Source organism: Cibotium barometz, chromosome 2 (assembly GCF_041138505.1).
Source record: "Cibotium barometz isolate CiBa-2024 chromosome 2, ASM4113850v1, whole genome shotgun sequence".
In the NCBI taxonomy this organism is placed as follows: Eukaryota; Viridiplantae; Streptophyta; class Polypodiopsida; order Cyatheales; family Cibotiaceae; genus Cibotium; species Cibotium barometz.
The window spans coordinates 35,395,122-35,415,935 of NC_141047.1; the positions used below are offsets into that span (position 1 = coordinate 35,395,122).

Genomic DNA, 20,814 nt, shown 5'->3' on the forward strand with positions numbered 1-20,814 from the left:
TCGAATCCCTCTCTGAAGAGGCAATGGAATCTCCCTCGTATCTCATAATAAACCGGACAATGGCAGATATGGTACTCAGTCTCGACTCCAATGAGGCAGAGTCTGCAAATCCGGGTCTCCCTAGGTATGCCCTCTGCTCTAATCTCCACTCTGAGGTGGTGGGAAGAGACACGTAGCTTGCCAATCGCTATCCTCATAGCATGTGACATGTGACATCGATGTAGCGTGCTCTCTGTATAAACCCATCATGTGAACCTCAAGAACTGATCTCTGTACAAACTGCATCTTCGTAGGTAACCCTAAAGGTGCAATCCATGTAGCATGAATGTGCAAACTGAGGACATCTGTCCTGATCACCCGGTTCGTCTCCTCAAGTGTGAGATGGAATGTCGATGCATCGAGACTGTCCTGCAATGGTGGGAGGCGCTGCATCTGAAGCCCGTGTGCAGAGAACCATGTAGTGACCCTCGAGAACCAAGCTCGGCTCTCCTCCTGAGCTGCCAACCGCCTGGATGACACCCATGCAAGTCTCGGTAGCCTGTGCGGATCCATGTCCCTAATACGGTGAATGTAAGCAATCGCCTGAAATGGGGGTTGCAGCAAACTCTGCCTATACAGTGGCATGTTGAACAGAGAGTTTGTTGCGGATCATACGCGACAACATCATCACCTGGCGCTTCTCTAGTCTCTGCCAGTCACCAAAAGGGTGCTCCATAAATCATGGTTTGTGTGACTAGGGTGTCAAAAAGCCAACCCTTCATCCTTGGCTCCTGGAAGTGAGCCTCAAAGCAGTCTCTAGCATGGCTAAAGCGGTGTACCTCCATGTCGGTCTAGCCTCTGCTGCTGGATGCATGGTGAAGCTTGGGCCAGTGAAAATGACCCCTAGGTAAGTGTAGAAAGAGACAATGTCCAGTGGATCACCCATGTATGTGGAACTCTCTCTAGCAGCTGCAGAACATGAGGTATTAAAGATCATGATCTTGGTTTTCCCAAGATCAGCTGAGAGGCCTCACTAAAAAAAAAACTGTTGTAATGCATCTAAGTGTCTCTTGAGTCCCTCTGCTGAGCTAGAGAGAACAATATATGCATAAACAAAGAGTTTAGAGATAAACTTGCCACCTATCTATAGCCCACAAGCGAGGTCAGAATACAGATTCAAGCGTGCTATTCACGGGAGGGGGTCCCCTCCCCGTTAACTACACATACAGATCTTGCAGGCGGTAGAATAGTTCACACGAAAACAGCTTCCAGGCATGCACACATGCATGCAATCAATTGTCATGGACAACCTCCATTCATAAAGTTAGTAAAATCTGTAGGTGCTTACGAGCATGAACAAAAGTCACTCAGTGCTTCCGAGCATGACCAAAAGTCACTCAGTGCTTCTGAGCTAGAACAGAAGTCACTCAGGCCCACCGGAAAACCCCGGCATTCAGGATCAAGGCAAGGATCCACTCACCCCTGTCGGGCACAAGTCCAGAGCACAAAGCTCAAAACAAGGGCGGCCCATTTGGATAGCCAAATGGTTCAACACCCCCGCGGCGCGGTTTCTAAACAGTTGCCTGCAACTAAAAAACCTCCAAATATACCTAAAGAAGTTGTGGATAAGCTTAGTAGGAAAACAGCTGCCCCCTTCCCCCCCCACCCGTGGCCCCAGCCGCCTCTCCCCCTGTCCTCCTTTGGACTGCCCCCACCTCCTTCCTCTTCTCTCTTCCGCCCACCTTTCCCTCTCCCACCCCCAATGCTCCTGTACGTGGTCCCCCTTGGTGTTTCTTCCGGCCTCCCGCCTGCCATTCTTCTAAAGCGCCCCCACCTTCAGCCTTCCTTCCCGTTGTGCCCCTGTTGTCTGTTTTCCGCCCTACTGCCCTGCGCCCTTGCCTCCATTTCGTCCCGCTCCTCCTTCGAGTCCCTCTTGTAGCCCTTCCTCTCCACCTTCTCCCACCTTTTGCGCCTCCTTTTACCTAATGTGAGAACCCCCTTTGCCTTGCTTCGCTCCTCATGCCCCCGTCTTGCTTCCTCCCATTCAACGCTTCTTAACAGCAGGTTTTTTGCATTCAGGCTGTTTTCTTTCCGCTTCCTTTGGCCTTCACCTCTTTAGGACTCCATGTTAGCCACTCCATCATCCCCGACCGAGGCCACTGCCCCTGCCTCTTCTCCGAAGTGGACCCCCAGCTCCTAGCATCAACATTAGCCTCCCTCAAAGCCTCAACATTGGTTTGCAAGATTGTGAGTAGCCATCCAGCGTGCAGCCAACTTCATGACTTGCTCCAGGCCAGCCTCCTTGGCGAACAGGGCAAGATAATAGATATCCATACCCTTGGGCACGGCTATTACTAGGTAGAGTATGATACCCCAGCAACTTCGTACTGCGTGCTTAAGCTGCGCCTCGTCGCATTGCACATGGCCCATGGGTTTTTCCCACAATGGCAGCACGGTTTAGATCCCTCCTCCGAACCGCTAGTAGCTGGAGTATTTATATTCCTGGTCACAATTCGCTTTCCAGGCCTCGGGAAGGAGTACGTTCCCCTTCTCCCTGTCATTGGGAGAACGATAGGGCAAGTGCCGGCAACAGCCGCCTCAATGTTGGTGCGGGTGCCTAGTAGTCCTTCACTCCACATCAGCATTTCCTCTCCGGAAACAGCACCGCACGTCATTTCTCTTCGATGCCTCCGGGGGAACCCCATCCTTCAGTGGGTAGAGTACTCAGGCCTTCCTAGCCAGTGCTTCATTTGTCGTCAGATGGGTCACCTCGCTAGAGCTTGCCCTCGTCACCAGTCTAGGCAAGCTCCAAATGCAAGTCCAGCCCCTTCCCCCCCACAGAGTGGTGAGAGCGAACCGAGCGCCTCAGCACCACCTCCTCCCTCCAATGAGACAGAGCCCCAGCACCCTACCCCTAAGGACAAGGATGGGGATAGGTGGCAAACAACAGATCAGAGCCAACACACTGGTGCCTAGCCAGAGCAACGCGCTGCCGCCAGGCAAGATAGCCCAACAGACCCAAGCAGAAATGGTCGTGTCAAAGAACCATTTCGGGCATTTATCTCAGGATCATCTGTCTCGAGTGAAGGTCCCACCTGCCCCCAGAGGGTCCCGCGTCAAGTCCACGTCCCACAAAGTGGTCTTCCCAATTTTTTGGAAGCAACACACCCCCCCCCCCTTCCTCAGGAGGATTTTATCCCCCTCCAGCACCAGGTGCCCTCTTGAAAGCAGGAGCAGGAGCAGATTCCATCCTCCCCCTCTCCATAGGATCCCCTCCCTCCCCCTCCCCTCCCCTCCCCTCCCCTGCCCCCGCCCCCACCCCCACCCCCACCCCCGCCTTCGGTCCTCCCTCCCCCGGTGATTCCCTCCTTTGATCCCCCCCCCCTCTGCCCCCGGCCTCTCCCATCCTCCCATCCGGAGGCCCCTCCCCCCCCCCCTCCCCCCCCCAAGCCCCCGTGGCCTCTCCTCAGCACTCCGCCAACCGCCAGCAGGCCCTAACCCTGGGAGGAGCCGCCAAGCGGGTTCCATCCCCGCAGACCGATTCATCACTTCTCGGAGCCTGTGGCGATGACGGTCAATGCTTCCCGGGTGAGGCCCTTCCCTCCAAGTCTGGAGTCCCCCCCCCAGGCCCTCCTCCTTCGGTCCTCCCTCCCTCCTCCCCCAGTGCTTCCCTCCTTTGATCCCCCCCTCTGCCCCCGGCCTCTCCCCCATCCTCCCATCCAGAGCCACCCCCCCCAAGCCCCCATGGCCTCTCCTGAGCACTCCACAGACTGCCAGCAGCCCCTAACCCTGGGAGGAGCCGCCAAGCAGGTTCCATCCACAGATTGATTCATCACTTCTCAGAGCCTGTGGTGATGACGGTCAATGCTTCCCCTTACCTCCAAGTCTCGAGGTCGCCCCCGGCCCGCACGGGCATCCGAAGTCATTAAATACACAAATTGGCTTTTCAGGTTAGTACACGCGACAGTTCATACAAATGAATATCTATCTTCACTTTGTGCAAAGGTGGAGTGGCTTTGACCACAGTGCTAAACCTCTATTAATTTTTTTAACTGTTAGAGCTGCTGTGAGGTTTCCAAACTCCTATGTTGTTTATCCTGTCAGCTTTTAGGTTTTTTTCCATTAATTAAGGTAGCAAAGCTGCTTGATCATCCTGTTTCACGAGTTAGGTTAACCTATCTGAATCGGGAATTTGTTCCAAGAGCACAGGTAGGATTCTGTAGACAGCCAGTGGACTACAATAATACAATTTCTTCACATGTCTACCAGTGGTGGATGCCAATGCTTTTGCAGAGACTTTGAATCCTCTCCAAGGCTGTCATTTTTCACCAATCCAGACTGGCCACTCCAAAGAGTGGAGCAGTGATCTTCTCCTTCCCTCTGAGTGTAGCAGCCAAGCATGAGTGGAGTCCGGAGTCTGTCTACTCCACTATTGATGGACAGGTGATGAGCTCTCTCACCAACTGGGAGACCTATGCATCATAGACATTGTCTCTCACAGACCCATTGGGTCTTTTGCAAGATGTTAATATATCTTCTTCTTCTTCTCACTTTTGACCCTTGGCCCGCATGGAGCTTGGAGTATCAGGCCATGGAAACCATGATGGCAAGCTCGTAAGCTCGAGTTTGGAGGTGATCCTCTTTATCTACCTTCATGTATCGCTGGCAATCCCCCTCCCCCCCTCCTACAGATACCTCTACTGTGATAAATGGAGCCCACTTTATGCATACATCCTAGCCAGAAAGGAATGGGCCCACATGGAGCATAGGATCGGGGAATACCTCGGACGTCTATGCACCAGAACAGACTTTGACTACTCGCCATCCAAACCCTCGCCCAATTCTCATAGGGTGGAGGGCAGCACAGACAGATCTCATAGGGTGGAGGGCAGCACAGACAGATCTCACCCCACTAGACCCTTTGATGTGGATGGTCTCTTGGAACATTCAAGGATTGGGCAGCCCACAATGCTGCTCTCGGCGGGGTCTCCTCCGCGAGGAGTTACAGAGAGCCTTAGTGAAAGGCTCTATTGACATTCTATTTCTTCAAGAGCATCACTTGTCAGCTGGTCAGGTGGTCCCACTGGCTATCTGGAGCTTCTTGATGACACCCTTCTCTTCCAAGGAGATTGCAAATTCTTTGCAGGCGCTCTATAGGGGGAAGTGCCAGGTGAGGATGGGCTTCTAGTTCCCCTCTTTCTTCATCCCTGGGAGCTCATGGAGGGCATTTTCCGTGCGGACTTCAATGAGATTATGATTTCCGAAGCTATGCCAAGAGACTGGCGGAGGGTTTTATTCACTTGATCCCCAAGGAGGGATGTGACAGGTTGGAGATTCCCGAGTGGAAACCTATACCCTCTTGGGGACAGCCTACAAAATCCCAGCCAAAACCATCAGCCACTGACTACAGCCCCACCTCCTAGATCTGATCCATGGCATGCAGACAAGTTTTATCTAGGGTAGGAGCATCCTGGATAATATCTTCACCTTTTGGGAGACGTCTGCCCCACCACCCGTCTATGGCAGCAGGACTTAACGATTCTCCTTTCCTACGAGGGTGGATTGGGGCTTTCCCAAGGGGACCATCTGCAAGATGGGTTTCCCCACCACGTGGATCCAAGGTGTCTCCGCCCTCTACTTGGCCTCTCATAATCACATCCTGATCCAGGGTGCTCAAGGCAACAGGTTTCCACTTTCTCGTTCAGTACGACATGGTTGTCTCCTTGACCTATCACCCACTTGGGGACAGCCTACAAAATACTAGTCAAAACCATCAGCCATCGACTACAGCCCCACCTCCCAGATCTGATCCATGGCATGCAGATAGGTTTTATCCAGGATAGGAGCATCCTAGATAACATCTTCACCTTCTCGGAGAGGCGATCCCATGGCCCGTTTACAGTGCCAGGACTTAAATTCGTCTTCTAGATTTCAAGAAAGCCCACAATAGGGTGGATTGGGGCTTTCTCGAGGAGACTATGTGCACAATGGGGCTTTTGCCCGCCACCTGGATCCAAGGTGTGTCTGCCCTCTACTCGGCCTCTCAAAGTTAGGTCCTTATCTTGGGTGTTCGGGTCCATGCACACTTCAAAGCAGAAAAATAAGAAAGCCCACAATAGGGTGGATTGGGGCTTTCTCGAGGAGACTATGTGCACAATGGGGCTTTTGCCCGCCACCTGGATCCAAGGTGTGTCTGCCCTCTACTCGGCCTCTCAAAGTTAGGTCCTTATCTTGGGTGTTCGGGTCCATGCACACTTCAAAGTTAGGTCCTTATCTTGGGTGTTCGGGTCCATGCACACTTCAAAGCAGAAAAATAAGCTATAACTCTCATATGCATAAACAAAGAGTTTACAGGCACACTTACCACGTGTCTACATCCCACAAGCAAGGTTAGAATACAAATCCACGTGGATGGTTCATGGGAGGGCGTCCCCTGCCTATAAATAGATCTTGCAAGTAGTAAAATACTTCACACAAAAACATTTTCCAAGCATGCACACAAGTATGCAATGCACCATTGTCATGGATAAACTCCATGCACACTTCAAAGCAGCAAAATAAGCTATAACTCTCATATGCATAAACAAAGAGTTTACAGGCACACTTACCACGTTTCTACATCCCACAAGCAAGGTTAGAATACAAATCCACGTGCATGGTTCATGGGAGGGCGTCCCCTGCCTATAAATAGATCTTGCAAGTAGTAAAATACTTCACACAAAAACATTTTCCAAGCATGCACACAAGTATGCAATGCACCATTGTCATGGATAAACTCCATTCTTGAAGTTGGTAAATCTGAATTCCACACACAAATAAAAGTCACTCAGGCCCACCTAAAACCCCCGTCATCCAAGATCTAGGTAGGGATCAATTGACCTGTTGGCGGGCATGCCAGTCCAAAGCACAAAGCTCAATACAAGGGTGGACCATTTGGATAGCCAAATGGTGACATCCTTTGTAGAGGATTAAGTGTGAAGTGTACCTAGTGCGAACTCAACAAAGCAGAGAGGCTTAGGGCTCGGGGTATGCTTCATCCACTTGAGATCCTTGACAATAAGTGGCAGAGTATGTCTATGCGTTTTCTCGTTGGACTACAACATACTAATAATAGGGGCCATGATTCAATCTCGGTAGTTGTAGACCAATTGACTATGATGGCCGCTTTTAAAGCCACTAGGTCCGAAGTGAAGAGCCCTGTGTTGACTCAGCTCTTTATTGAGCAATTCTACAAGCTGTATGGTTTTTCCAAAGGGATTGATGATCACAAACCCAAACTCGCTCCACATTTTTAGCAAACAATGGTCTCCAAGTTGGAAACACTTTGAGCATGTCATCGTCAATTCACCCCGAGACAGATGGTCAAACCAAGTGAACTAAACAGACTATGGAGGATATGCTGAGAGCATACGACTCTAAAAGACAATCTAAGTGAGAACAGTATCTCCCCCCGGATAGAGCTCAAGAATAATAGTAATAAGCAGGCTGCTACTGGATTTAGCCTATATATGCTATGTACGAACGCCAACCAAAGTCGCCTATTGTCGTTGGTGGGCTAAAGGGAGTTAAGTTGCAATCAGCAATCGATTTCTTGCAAGACATGGTAAAATTTGCAAAGAAAAGCATTAGGAGTGCTTAGGATTGGGATTCGGACCTGGCACTTGTGTTCTATATTTGATCGGGCATGGCACTACACTAGAAGATCCTTGAGCGCCTTGGCCCTTACCAAAATGCAAGCGGGTGAACCTTAAAGTCCCAAAGGACTCAAAGGCAATATTAAGGTACTTCCTATGGAGGAGATTCCCAATCTCAAGGACACAACTAGATATATAACAATGGAGCCATAAGTGGGTTTGGATCACTGTACTAGAGGGTCTCAGAGAGTATTTGATCAAATGGAAAGGATGGTCTTAGGTCAAGGCTACTTGGGATAGTGTGTAGTACTAAGGACATCAATGATTCTTAAGGGGGTTAAGTATGTTACATCTCGAGCCCAGTATTAGGCATCTATTTGAAGAGGTCTAGTGGTTAAGGCTTGGACTATTTAAGTGAGTTATTAGCTCAGTTCTAGGGGAGAGTTTCTATGGTCCTACACTCGTGGCCTAGCAAGGACTACTCTGTAAAACACAACCTCAGGGGTTTGTCATGGTGGTATGGACACCAAGGCTTACTGTACATGGAGCCATGTCTCTCGACGCCTGTGGCCCTCCAGCTCAGAGGTGAGCATGAGGGGCTCTATGGTTGGACAGCGAGCTGTGTATGTTCTCCTATTTTCCCTCTTGATACTAACCACTGGTACTTCCAAGTACTGAAGTCATTACATTTTATTAGAGACTTTGGAGCAGATCTAGGCTCATCTCTCTTGGGTGACTGAGTCTAAAAAGCAAAGATTTAACTTGTGAGAACAAGTTGGCAGACTATCGAAGAGAGACCCTTGTCAAAAAACACAATTGGCAACAAGTTGACCAAAGTACTATAGTGGTGAGATCACCGGTGGTAAAAACTCAGCAATAAGTTGAAGAGCTAAAGATTGTTCAAGAAAGAGTTTCCTCACAAGATTTTGAACAAGTGGAAGAGCAAGGTCACAAGGTTCCAATGACACACAAGAGCCAAGTTGTTCCGAAAAGAATACCGTTGGAGCAATAAGACTAACAAATGGGATGGTCTCGATGCTACAGGCCAAATTTAACCACATCAAATTCTCAAAAGCCAATGCAAGAACCATCAGTAGCCTAGAGTCACCCAATTTCCTTCTTCAATAGAACGGAGGATGAGGTGAGTCCCAAGCCTGAGGATGAGGTGAGTTTCCCGAGCCTGAGGAGATTGGCAATGCAAGATCCACGATTGAAAGCAAAGCCTGAAAACATGCACTAATGCCTACTACTTGACCATAGGGAGGAAGTTGCTTCCTCCAGTTTGTCCAATGTGACACTTAATTTTTGGAAGCTGGAGCTGCATGTTCAGGTTACATGATCGGATTTCCACCAGTTTTGTGATACATGGGATGTGGTGTCCTTTGATATCACACAACTTCATTCCAATCCCAGACAAAAGACTAAAGGAAGGACACAAGCGGAGAGTGGATGAGACAGGTGGAGTTGAAGTAAGGGTGCATCATGTTCTCCATTGCTCCAAGTTATGCAAGAGGGGAAGTCACATGCACACCATAATTGGGTGCCACATAGACATGCTTCTACGCTATGAGCAGGTTTTGGGGCTACTAATCAGCCCACACACATGCTTAAAATGCTCAGGCCAAGGACCTAAAGGTCGGACACCTTTTAGCCTAATATGAATATGTTTAATGAAATTTAGGATATTATTATTGGGCTTGCAAAGGGCTGGCTGCCTACTGAAGTAGTTATGAACCTATAGGTAGCAATATTTCGGCCATAAATCAGCATTCAATAATTGGGCCAGTAATCCTCACTTTAAGATCAGCATTAGGCAGCCCCTGCAACAGTAGTTTGCAACAAATGGAGCAACTGGATTAGGCATTAGCATGTAGTGGAAGTTAGCACACGGCATTCAAGTGTCCAGATCAAGCTCATATTTAAACAATCATTGTAAATACTCACTCATTCCATTAATATATAGTAGAATAGGTGAATCTCTTCCACCTGTGTGTGTATTCAGATTGTGCTTGCAATTAGCGCGTCAATTAGTCTTCTAACCAATGTTTAATATGAGCATAATCGAGCATGCTTCTGCACGCATGCAACATAAAATCAGAGTGGCTTGGTAACCACAAACGTACCTTCTTCAGATCGGCCATGATAAGCGGGCTACCACTTCTACAAATGACGGATGTCCCCATAAAATTGAACTCTAGTTTTGCAATGTCAAGCTCCATCTCTTCCTTGTCTCGCTCTGCAAGAACCACCACAACACCTCCACCCAGGCTTTGATTTGCAATGGCCAATTGTTTCAAAAGAGAACCCTGCAAGCACCCAGGAAACATTTCCATTCAATCACCAGATTAATTTGTAGAGAGAATATACATCAGCAAGAATCAAATCTACACAACAAGATGAGATCACCTGTCATAAGGGACCAAGAGGTAAATGAAGGGCTTCTATATTCAAAAACATGAATGATAATAGCTTAAAGATTCATTGCCACAGCTGCAAAGACTGGATGTTGGCAAGGTCCCAACCGCGGAAGGAGCTGTTGTCGACCCCATTGAGACCTAACTTTCCAATTGATGCTTTCCAATGCTCTTGAGAACATTATTGGTTGGGACAAAATGCAAAAATGCAAAAATATGAAAAACAATGTCACCATTGTCAGGATTCACGCGACAAACTATGATATTCTCACGATGGAATCCTCTCAAGGTCTCCTAAAGAGAAGACAAGTACATGGTTAGTTCCCAATTAGGGTTCAGCAGGCTGGTTCTCATGACCCAACCATAGATCTGAGAACGTCGGATCACCCACAATCATAGGGGCTAAAGCTTCCATACAGACCACACCAAACTAGCCCTACCATCCCATACCACCAGGACGTGCCCTAACGGGGCCATTGCCTGCATCATAGTTTTGAACATACGTGAAGCATACGCATACGCATACAAGTATGAAAGTATGTTTCAAGTATGTTTGGCTCACTCGGGCTAAAACATACGTGGCCCTAATTATATTATATTTTATAGGCAATAAATTATAGTTTCACCAAATTATTGGCCATGAGAAATGAGACGAGAATTTTATAATCCATTCATATGTCATAATATGTCTTAAAAAACAAAGGAAAGTAAGCTTTCCCCCAAAAAAAGGGTCAAGTATGTTTCATGTATAACATACGTTTGCAAATGTTTGCTTGGGCAACCATACGAGTATGTTAAAAACTATGGCCTGCATCACAATGGACTAACCGGAGTAGGTTAGTAATCATGGTCTAGGTACAAACCCATGTGCACAATAAAACAATACAACAATAACCCACGCTTATAAAAGGCAATAAAAGCTAAACCTACAGAATTATCGACATATAAGCTTCATTATTAAATTCTAAGCTTTTATAAGTCCCCCTAACCCACATATTAGCTAGCCCAACCCTAGGATTAGTCAACCTAACTCTAGGGTTAGCCTTAGCTACATAACATACTATAGAGCATGTAGCATGAACTGCAATTCCTTGTATTCCAACAATGAAGACCAAGCTGAGCCATTTACATGAAGTTCTAAGTTACAAGGAATCAGAGCTTATATCCATACTAAAATATAAACTAATTGTTACTAGTAGTTATCGTATGCTTAATGCATCATAGGAAATTCGACCATTGAGATGTACTTATATCAATCGGATGGTGTACGGGAGATGTATGCATGAAGCTTATCCACCAAGACCTGATTAACCTTCTCTATTTGCCCATCAAACTGAGGATGATCAGCAAGAACTCATACATAGTCATGAATGACTGCTTGAAGTGTCTAGCAACTTTGAGTTCCTATCAAGTACTATATCACCGTAGCAAAATCACACTAAAATAGCATTGTGCTCTACTGGGGTTGGGTAGTATAACAACAACCCCCTGCTCAACACTTTAAAACATAGTCTGACATAAGCCTCATCAAAGCCTAGTAAAACATTGGTTTTACTCAAGTACAAGTCTATGGACATCTAGATGTACCTACCATAGGAATGTAATGAGTACTCTTTTCAAGCAACACCCAGCACACAAAACTGTATCATCTCGAAAGATAAAATCTATCCAACCAAACAATTGATCTCAATATCAAAGTTATCGTTTATGAATACAGGCCATATACATGTGTGCGCATCGAAACCTAAGTGTTGAAACTAATCAATGTACCTAACGGTTTCGCAAACTCGGTCAAATAATCAAAAGATGGTGAATCATAATGTTTCACCTAACCAATTCTTTAATAAAAACCGGCATAACCGTGATATGCAAACAATCCCAATTCTTACTCCCTCTCCTGTAGTTGATTTCTCTAAATCGAGTTCAGTCACCTTTGGTCAACTATCCCCCAAGGAATAGGACATCCAAGAATTAAAATTTATGTACATCGAGAAACCTTGCATGCAATAGATCCTAACGTCCCCCATACCATTAGGATATACCTCATATAAAATCCTTTTTGATAGATAAGACTGGGTCAGAGTGATCAATTCCTTCTCAGTCCTTGTGTTGATGTAACTAGACTTCCACCTCAATGTCATGGTCAAACCTTGAGGTTAACTACACATCAATCTATCTGCGCTAGATTTCCAACATCTCCCTCAAATCTGGGGTTCCCGAAATTCGCAACCCCATAGTAAATTTGTCCTCAACAGCTAGATCACTCACACCCATAACAACCATAAATGGTTAGCCAAGATCACACATAGCTACAACAAGCTAGGTCTTCTTCTAAAATATCCTAAAACATATAACAGATAGGAGGAGAACTCCAAATCCAAGTCACACTGCTAGGAATTCGGAATAGCACCCTGCACAAGTTCACTTGTTACAAGCATTGCATCTCCCCTGTAAGCTGGTCAAACTTAGCTCTCAAAACATACTCAACTTAAACTTCCCATAATCCCCATGGTCCATAGGTCCATATGATCATCCACATGTGGATGAGGAGTTGTCAAGGAAAGAAAGAGAGAAATCATGAAGGGTTCCTGCCTAGGCTAGGCGAATAGAGGACCAGTTCACATACCAAAGTGTCACAAGCCTCCTTATCTTCAAAGTCAATGCGAAAGAAAAGGACTATGATCTCAAGATAAAGGAAGCAACCGAAAAGCAAATTGGAAAGCTTACATAAATCATGCTCCATGCATCACCCCTTCTTCCTTCATTGGTTTAGGGCGCTCTGATACCAACTATTAGGGAGCAACAAAATCTTCATAAGCTCTTTCCCCAAGTGTGACAATTGGGGCAGGTGGTGGCCGTTCTCCTCGAAGCGTCCACCCGCTGGGCGCTTCTTCCTGAGGGTGGGGTGCTTGACGACCTCTAGGGAGGAGTCTGATGTGTCGGCCATGGGTGAGGGAGGGTGGTTTGAAAGGGAAAGCTGGAGAAAAAAGTTGGCAAGAGTTCGGGTAGGCTGAAAGCAGAAAGTGAGGAAATGAGAGGGCGGGGCCCATATATATAGGTTTCAAAAGGACATGGCCATGGCAAACAGATGGTATGGGCGTGGCATTTCCAGGAAACGGGAGTACGTTGCTGAATGGAACGGCTGTGGCAAGTTTGGCACTTCATTTGGTACGGGCGTGGCATCTGTTTGAAACAAGCGTACCAATGGGTTGGAACGGACGTGGGAGTCCTCAAATGAAGGATGTGGGAGTCCTCAAATGAAGGCCATCCAGCCATAAACAGCAACTATATACCAGTTAACTCCCAGGTGGACATCTATCACACATTGTCGAGAAAGAGCTGGGCTCAAGTCACATGTCATAGTTACTGATCATATCAGTATATCCTTGGTTGTGGAGCCTCTCGGAAGGATACCCAGTCTCACACAAGCCTTGCTTGAGTGGAACTCTTAGGTCAATATCCAGTCTCACGAACATATACCCAAGTCACTTTGCAAGGGATATAGTATAAAGAAATATTGTAGATATAGCCAAGATATGAGAAAGATAACTGATAAATCCACTGGATAAAATAGCTGCACTTGGCCATGTAGAGAATCCTGGATATTAAAAATATATTTGGATAGAACATTCTTCCAATAGAACAATATATAATACTTTAGCACTTGGCTTTAAGCCCTTGTGATAACATTAGACATGCAACAAGGAAAATAGCCAAAAATATTATTCATTATGAACTGGTCACACCAGTTGGTTATCTTAAACCAAAAACTTAAGCTACTTTCTAGACTACTAGAGGAAGTTGAAAATTTTTAAAAGGATACAATATCCCTAGACATCCTCCCCAACTTCTTGAAAGTTGTCCGCAACTTTAAGCTTCAAGCCATATATCCAAGATCTAAGCATGTCCCATCAAGTAGGCGAGACAAGATAGTCTCAAAAATCCAATATAACTGAAAGAATCCATGTCTCAAATAAATGGCCGAGACTAAATAAGTCTCCATAATACCAATATCAAAATCATGTCCCAAAATAAACGGGCGAGACAAAATAGTCCCATAAGTCCAGATCAGAATCCAACTCCAAGGAGCAGTTACTCGTTCCCTATCCCCAGTGACGTCAAACGCATGCTACTCTCCACTAGGTTCCATGCCAACAAGGTGTTAGTCCACATGACCCTTGGCGTAGACATAATTCCCCTGCCAACCAAGCATCATGTCCACTCTACGACTTGCACTCCGTGTTGGTGCTCTAACCACACACCTTGGAGAAGAGGTGAGCTCAAGTGTGTAACATAAGAGAAGAATCAGTCCTCACAGGCATAGATATCCTAGTGCTCCATAGGCATTTTGGCCACCAATAGTTTTACAGGCATTTCGGCCCACCAATAGAAATCCTTGATCCATGAGATAACCATGAGTTCCATAAGTCCAATGCATCCCAAATAAAGGAAGCCATAAAAATAATCCATCCCAATAAAGGGAGCCATAAACAATGCTTTCCTGAAACCATCTCAAGGCAAACAACAACGCACTATTCTCCTTGTATAGGCATACAAGGGTTAGTGAACATCAAAAGCACTTCATAATAAGTAGCAAAAGCACCAACTTTGCAAACTCAAAGTATACTTAGCTTTTATTTTCTTGATTCGATCCTACGACATAAGGGTTATGAACCCACCATGCCAACCAAAAGATATTTTCCCATATCGGTTGCCTTCGAGCTTGATAATAAGATACATAAATCAGGCATAAATGGCCAATTCCATATAGAAGAGAGTGCAGGCAATAAAGCCAATTCCACGATTCCAAAATGGATTCTGAAAATCCATAAATCAAATTGTCTTTTGCGCATGCCTTGATGCATGACTACTCCCATAAGTGGATAGGCCGGATGATTTTAACTACACTAGTAGCCAGTGTTTATACCCCAACAGAATCGTCTTCATGCAAGAGTGTGAAAGAGCCAATGCTCTGATACCAATGTAACTTCCGAGATGCCCCAGCTTGACCATTAATGCAATTGAACACTGAAATCGGCCATAGCCTTAAACATATGCCACTTAATCCACAAAACTGTAAAAGATAGATGTAAATAGCTAACACCGCATAGAGGCCGGAATGGGCCGACCCCCTCCTTGAGTATTCTATTACGCAAGGAGAAAATGTCAAGTACAAGCTTTGAGGGCCTTACTCTCCCCACAGGAGAAGCGGGATTATCCATATACGAATGCCATAACATAGCCCAACAAACATAGCCCAACATGAGACAGCCATAAAATTCAACCGATACACAAGCTATGGAAATGCCGAGCCAACAATATAAACCATATACCTCCATGTGGGTACTGTTTCTTTCCTAAAAACCAAAGGTCTTCATGCAATAGAGCTGGTACAGCAAGTACAACTCCCCATTCAGCCGGTACAACAAGTACAATGGTTGGTAAAACAAGTATAATGGCTAAGTACAATGGTTGGTAAAACAAGTATAATGGCTAAGTACAATGGTTGGTAAAAACAAGTACAAGGGCTGGTACAAGAGGTACAATGGCTATTACAACAGGTGCAGCAAGTACAAGGGTTGGTAGTACAGCAGGTATAGTGGCTGGTACAACCGGTACAGTGGTTGGTACAACAAGTACAAGGACTGGTACAGTAGTAACAATGGTTGGTACGGCTAGTAGTACAAGTACAAGGACTGGCACAGCAAGTACAATGGCTAGAAATCATAATAAAATGATTAAATACCCTTGCCTTCAGTATTTCTTCGAGATGGAAGCCTCCAAAACATTCCCCAACAGCCGGTATTCTTCATGGGCGGCCTTCAAGAGAGAGAAAGAGAGTAGCCATCATTAAGGCAGCCTATAACGGTGGTAGAGGCTAGTGTTCAACAAGAGAGCCTCCCTTAATGAAGAGAGAGGACTCCAATTTATAGATTTGGGCCTCCCATGAGCTAAAATGGCAAGAGAAGGCTATAATGACAAGTGGAGAGCCACACAATAGTTGGAGTGACAAGTGGCCTCGGAGAGCCACACAATAGCTAGAGTGACAAGTGTGAGGCCACTTGTCTCAATTTGATCCACTTTCTAACAAGTGTGAGGCCACTTGTCTCACTTTGATCCACTTTCTTGCCACATGTCCCAATCTTAAGAGATGGGTCCTTCCATAAACTTTATCTCTAAAAATATCCCAACTGGTAGCCCATTTGTCATAGGTACTTTGGCAACTCTTGGTATTTGCTCAATTCCAAACGTAATGATGCGAATAGAATTTCCATCGGAGTCGAACCAAAAATAGCAACTCTCCTAAATTTTAGTAGTGTGATCCTTTGTATTCTTGGATAATCCCCCATTCCCAAAGCTTGTTTTTTCTGAATATTTGGACGTCCTAGAGTCCACCATACCTCTTTCATACTGGGAAATGTCTAGGCTAGTGACACGTGGCCATATTTGTGCAGCAGGTTCAAGACCAGTGGTAACTCGCCCTTTGTGAGCCCTTGTCCGGGACAAGTCAGCCAGGGATCCACTATATAGGGTCATGATCAGGTGTGCATGTCCCGCACATAAAGTTAGTGCACGTCCCACGCGTCTGTAACCCTCTCAAATAATGTAGAGGTGTACCAGGCATTTATTAAGCTACCAGTAGGATGCATGGGCACAAGGTTAGGTTAGGAGATGGACTTTGTAAAAGTCTGCCTCATGGACAGCCATGGAAGGGCTGTCCAAGACCCATCTGGCCTTAGGCCAGCCCTTAAAGCACTTGGAACAGCCTTATGACAAGCCCAGGACCCTGTCGCCCAGCATAGGAAGCAGTCGGCCAGTAGCAAGTTTCACACCTATGATAAGCGTTGCATTAAATGCGGTTGTACCCAATCATGAGCAGGCTGACAGCCTCAACAGCAAACCAACTAGGATATGGTGGACACTATATAAGCAGTGGGCTCATAGTCACAGCAGGGACGGAAGGGACGAGGGCTTGGAACGGAGGGATGCCGAAACGGGACAGACCGGCGCACGAGGACGGCAGGGGACGTACGGACATCCCCTAGGAATTGTCACTCACAAGGGACGGGGACGGGGACGCCTTCAGGGACGGGGACATCTGTGGGGAACGGCTCTGCGGGGGGGGACGGCAGGGAGCCGTTGCGCGATTTTCTGCCTGTTTCTAGCCGTTTCGTTCGCCGTTTCTAGCCGTTCATGGTTGTTGGCTTGGCCGTTTGGGGATGGCTTGGCCCTTGGGCCTTGAGGCTTGGCCCTCTCTCTCTCTCTCTCTTGCCCTTGAGGCTTGCCTCTCTCTCTTGCCTATCTATATAAGAACAAGCCTCTACAAGGCTTCAACACACACAACTTTCAAGCTTTCAAGCTTCTTCTAGCTTCCAACTTCCACGTTCCAAGCCTCTCACACACAAGGCCCGCCGCCCTACTCTCTACTATCTAGACTCTCTCTCTACTATCTAGGCATACCTTCAGACATGATGTGGGGCATATACAGGCTATATGAGCAGGTCTTTGGGAGAGTCTGATGCCCAGGAGGCTTGTCCGACACAGTTGCTAGCACCATTGGTGTGAAGCAGGGGTGCCTGCTCTCCCCCACGCTTTTTGGACTCTATATTGATGAGGTGGTCGATTACATCACACAAGCCCTCACAGGGAGGAGGCTCTCGGGTTGAGCTATCAGGTATTACTGTCCATGTTATGCTTTATGCTGATGACATCGTCTTGGTATCCGACACGCAGGTTGGGCTTCAAAGACACCTTGTGGCTCTTGATGACTTCTGCGCACAGCAGGGGCTCACAGTGAACCTTGGGAAAACCAAGGTTATGATCTTCCACACTTCACCCGCAGTCAGGAGCCACACTACTCTCACATTAGCAGGAGGGCGGGTCGAGGTGGTGAGCTCTTATGTTTACCTTGGCATCACATTTATTAGCTCAGCTGGACGCTTCTCCATGGCTCAGGCAGTCCGAGACAGAGTGACCCGAGGGTATGCAGCTCTTGCTGGCCTTGAGCGTCAGTTTCATCAGGCACATTTTCAGGAACCCCGCACGAAGGGGTGGCTCTTTGATACATTAGTGACACCAGCCTTGATGTATGCCGCAGCGGTTTAGGCACCAGGGCTTGCAGCCTCCACATGGGTACAGTTGGAGAAACCACAGATCTTGATGCTCTCGAGGATGATACGCAGCAAACCATCCCTCCCGCACGACATTGTTCGAGCTGAGTTTGCTGCACCACCTATGGCAGTGGAGGCATTGTTCCAGACGATCTCCTTTATATACAGGATGAGGGAGATGCCCATGGAGAGATTATCCTGCCGAGCTTTTGAGGCATCCAGACAGCTGGCCGAGGCTGGACACACTGGATCTTGGTATGCACAGATGCTACAGTGGTTCTCACATCATGGTATAGACATTGAGCGGTTGCCACCTTTTCACTATGATCAATCTGCTCCACGGGGTTACCTCTCTCTCAATGAGAGGAACAGAGTGCTGAGACAGGACATATGGCAGCACTACATACAAGAGACATGGACAGCACCAGAGAGCCCACTACCACCGAAGATGCTGTATTACAGAGACCACTTTATGAGCATCTCAGGGGATGGGTTTATACATCGACCGCGGTACATGGATGTATACATGCCACACAGCTCTCGCGTTGCTATTGGACAGCTACGAGTCTCATCACATCAGCTAGAGATAGAGGCTGGGAGAGCGGCACGGGTTCCTAGAGCTGAGCGGATATGCAAATTGTGCCGCGAGGAGGTGGAGACTGAGGATCACTTTGTATGTAGATGTAGAGCCCACCAGCAAGGGGTCAGAGATAGATATGCAGGATTGTTTGAGGAGCACTCTTCACTACATCAGTTGATGGAGGCCTCGGACCAACGACAGCTTGGCAGACTACTACTAGAGCTTCATAGTTCTCGAGAGAGACTCCTCCAGACACCCGCTCCCACTAGGGGTGGGAGACTGTCCCAGCTCACAGATTTCTTCCAGAGAGCTATGCCAGTGCCAGTTGATGTACCACGTGGGGTGACCGCACAGAGAGCAGAGGAATTGAGAGCCAGGAGGAGACCTAGACAGACTGGACATAGAGCACCCCGACTCCGTCACCGAGAGATAGCAGCTATCCGAATGAGACACCAGATGGAGACACAGGAGAGGCTAGCTCGCTTTCATTCAGACTCAGGGTACATGTTCATGCCATTCACAGCCTCAGCATCGACGATGTATGATATCTTATATCCCTCTTATGGCACTGGATGGAGTTAGACATAGATCTGCATAGCATGCTTGTACTACCCCTTCAGCAGATAGAGATGCATCTTGCCTTAGCACTCCATCCACATCCCCACCCCCCTTATATTGTTTGTATATGGGCTCCACCGATCCATGATGATTCACAGTTGTATCCAGACACATGCACACTTTTTCTTTTGTTTCTTTTCTTCCGATGACCGGAAGAACACAGTTGTATTATTTTTTTGTCTCATAGGCCGACTTTGGCCTCTCGTAGACGTTAATATATCTTTCTTTCTTTCTTTCTTTCTCTCTCTCTCTCTCTCTCTCTCACAGGCTTTCTGTGCGGATAGAGATCTGACAGTGAACCTTGGGAAAACCAAGGTTGTTTAACACCACACACGCATAGGTGACGAGATCAAAGCCTCAGTTCACTTTCCGAGGGGAGCCGGTAGAGTACGTCAGGTCATATGTCTACTTGGGAGTTACTTTCACAGGACCGCGTTTCTCCCTAAAGGAGGCAGTAGCAGCTAGATTAGCTCGAGGGCATGCAGCCTTGGGGGCACTTGAGAGGCAATGTGCACAGATACAGTTTCAGGAGCCACGCACCAAATTGTGGCTATTTGATACGCTTGTCACACCGACCCTCCTGTACGGAGCTCCAATTTGGGGACCCATTATACATCAAAGATCTCAAAGAGGGACAGATGAGGGATGGAGGCAAATGGAGAGACCACTGATTATGATGATTGCCCGCATGATTCAGAGAAAATCATCAGTACCACATGAGATTGTTCGGGCTGAGCTGGGTGCCCCACCAGTAGTAGCCGAGGCCCTATTCCAGGCAGTTACCTTTTTACACCGGCTATGGGAGCTCCCTCAGCAGAGGTACTCCCGATTGGCATTGACCTCATCCATACACTTGGCAGAGGATGGAGATACTCATTGTTGGTACGCTCACATGAGATCATGGTTTGACCTACATGGTTTGCGGATAGAGGCACTACCACCCTTTCAATACAGTCTGGATTGTCCATTTTTGGATCTCACCCGCTCAAAGCAAACCGCGTGATCAGGATGGATATCATCAGAGTGGACACAGAGAGGACATGGACTAGCCCCCTTGAGCCCTTGGGCACGAAAATGGCTCATTACAAGAGCCATTTTCTACACCTCTCACCGGATGATTTTATCACCCGCCCGGCATACATGGATGTACACCTATCACATGGGATACATTGTGCCATTGGGCAGATCCGGACCTCATCACACCAGCTGCGGATTGAGACAGGGCGATATGTGCATCAGATCGTGGATGACCGCATTTGTCAACTATGCTACCAGGAGGTAGAGACAGAGGAACACTACATTTGCCGATGTACAGTCTATTATGAGATCCGAGGGAGATATCACTGCCTCTTCCGAGAGGGTTTTGGGCCGTCACGCACGGTCATGGAGTTTGAGGATCAGAGATGCCTGGGATTGTTTCTACTTGAGCTCAGGAGACACAAAGAGACCCTCTTGGCAGAAAGGAGGCCAAGCCATGA

At 47.2% G+C, this 20,814-nt stretch overlaps 1 protein-coding gene across 4 annotated transcripts in view; it reads right to left on the reverse strand.

Moving 5' to 3' along the window:
- The window catches only part of LOC147640990 (putative ion channel POLLUX), an 81,936-nt gene that overhangs the window by 53,398 nt on the left and 7,724 nt on the right, over positions 1-20,814 (reverse strand). For all 4 annotated transcript variants that reach the window (XR_015268699.1, XM_086817004.1, XM_086816999.1 and 1 more), the window contains exon 4: positions 9,737-9,919. Coding sequence is in view for 3 of the 4 variants with exons in the window: in XM_086817004.1 (XP_086673130.1) it covers positions 9,737-9,919 (183 nt within the window). In the remaining variant the exon portion in view is untranslated. The remainder of the gene's footprint in view (positions 1-9,736; positions 9,920-20,814) is intronic.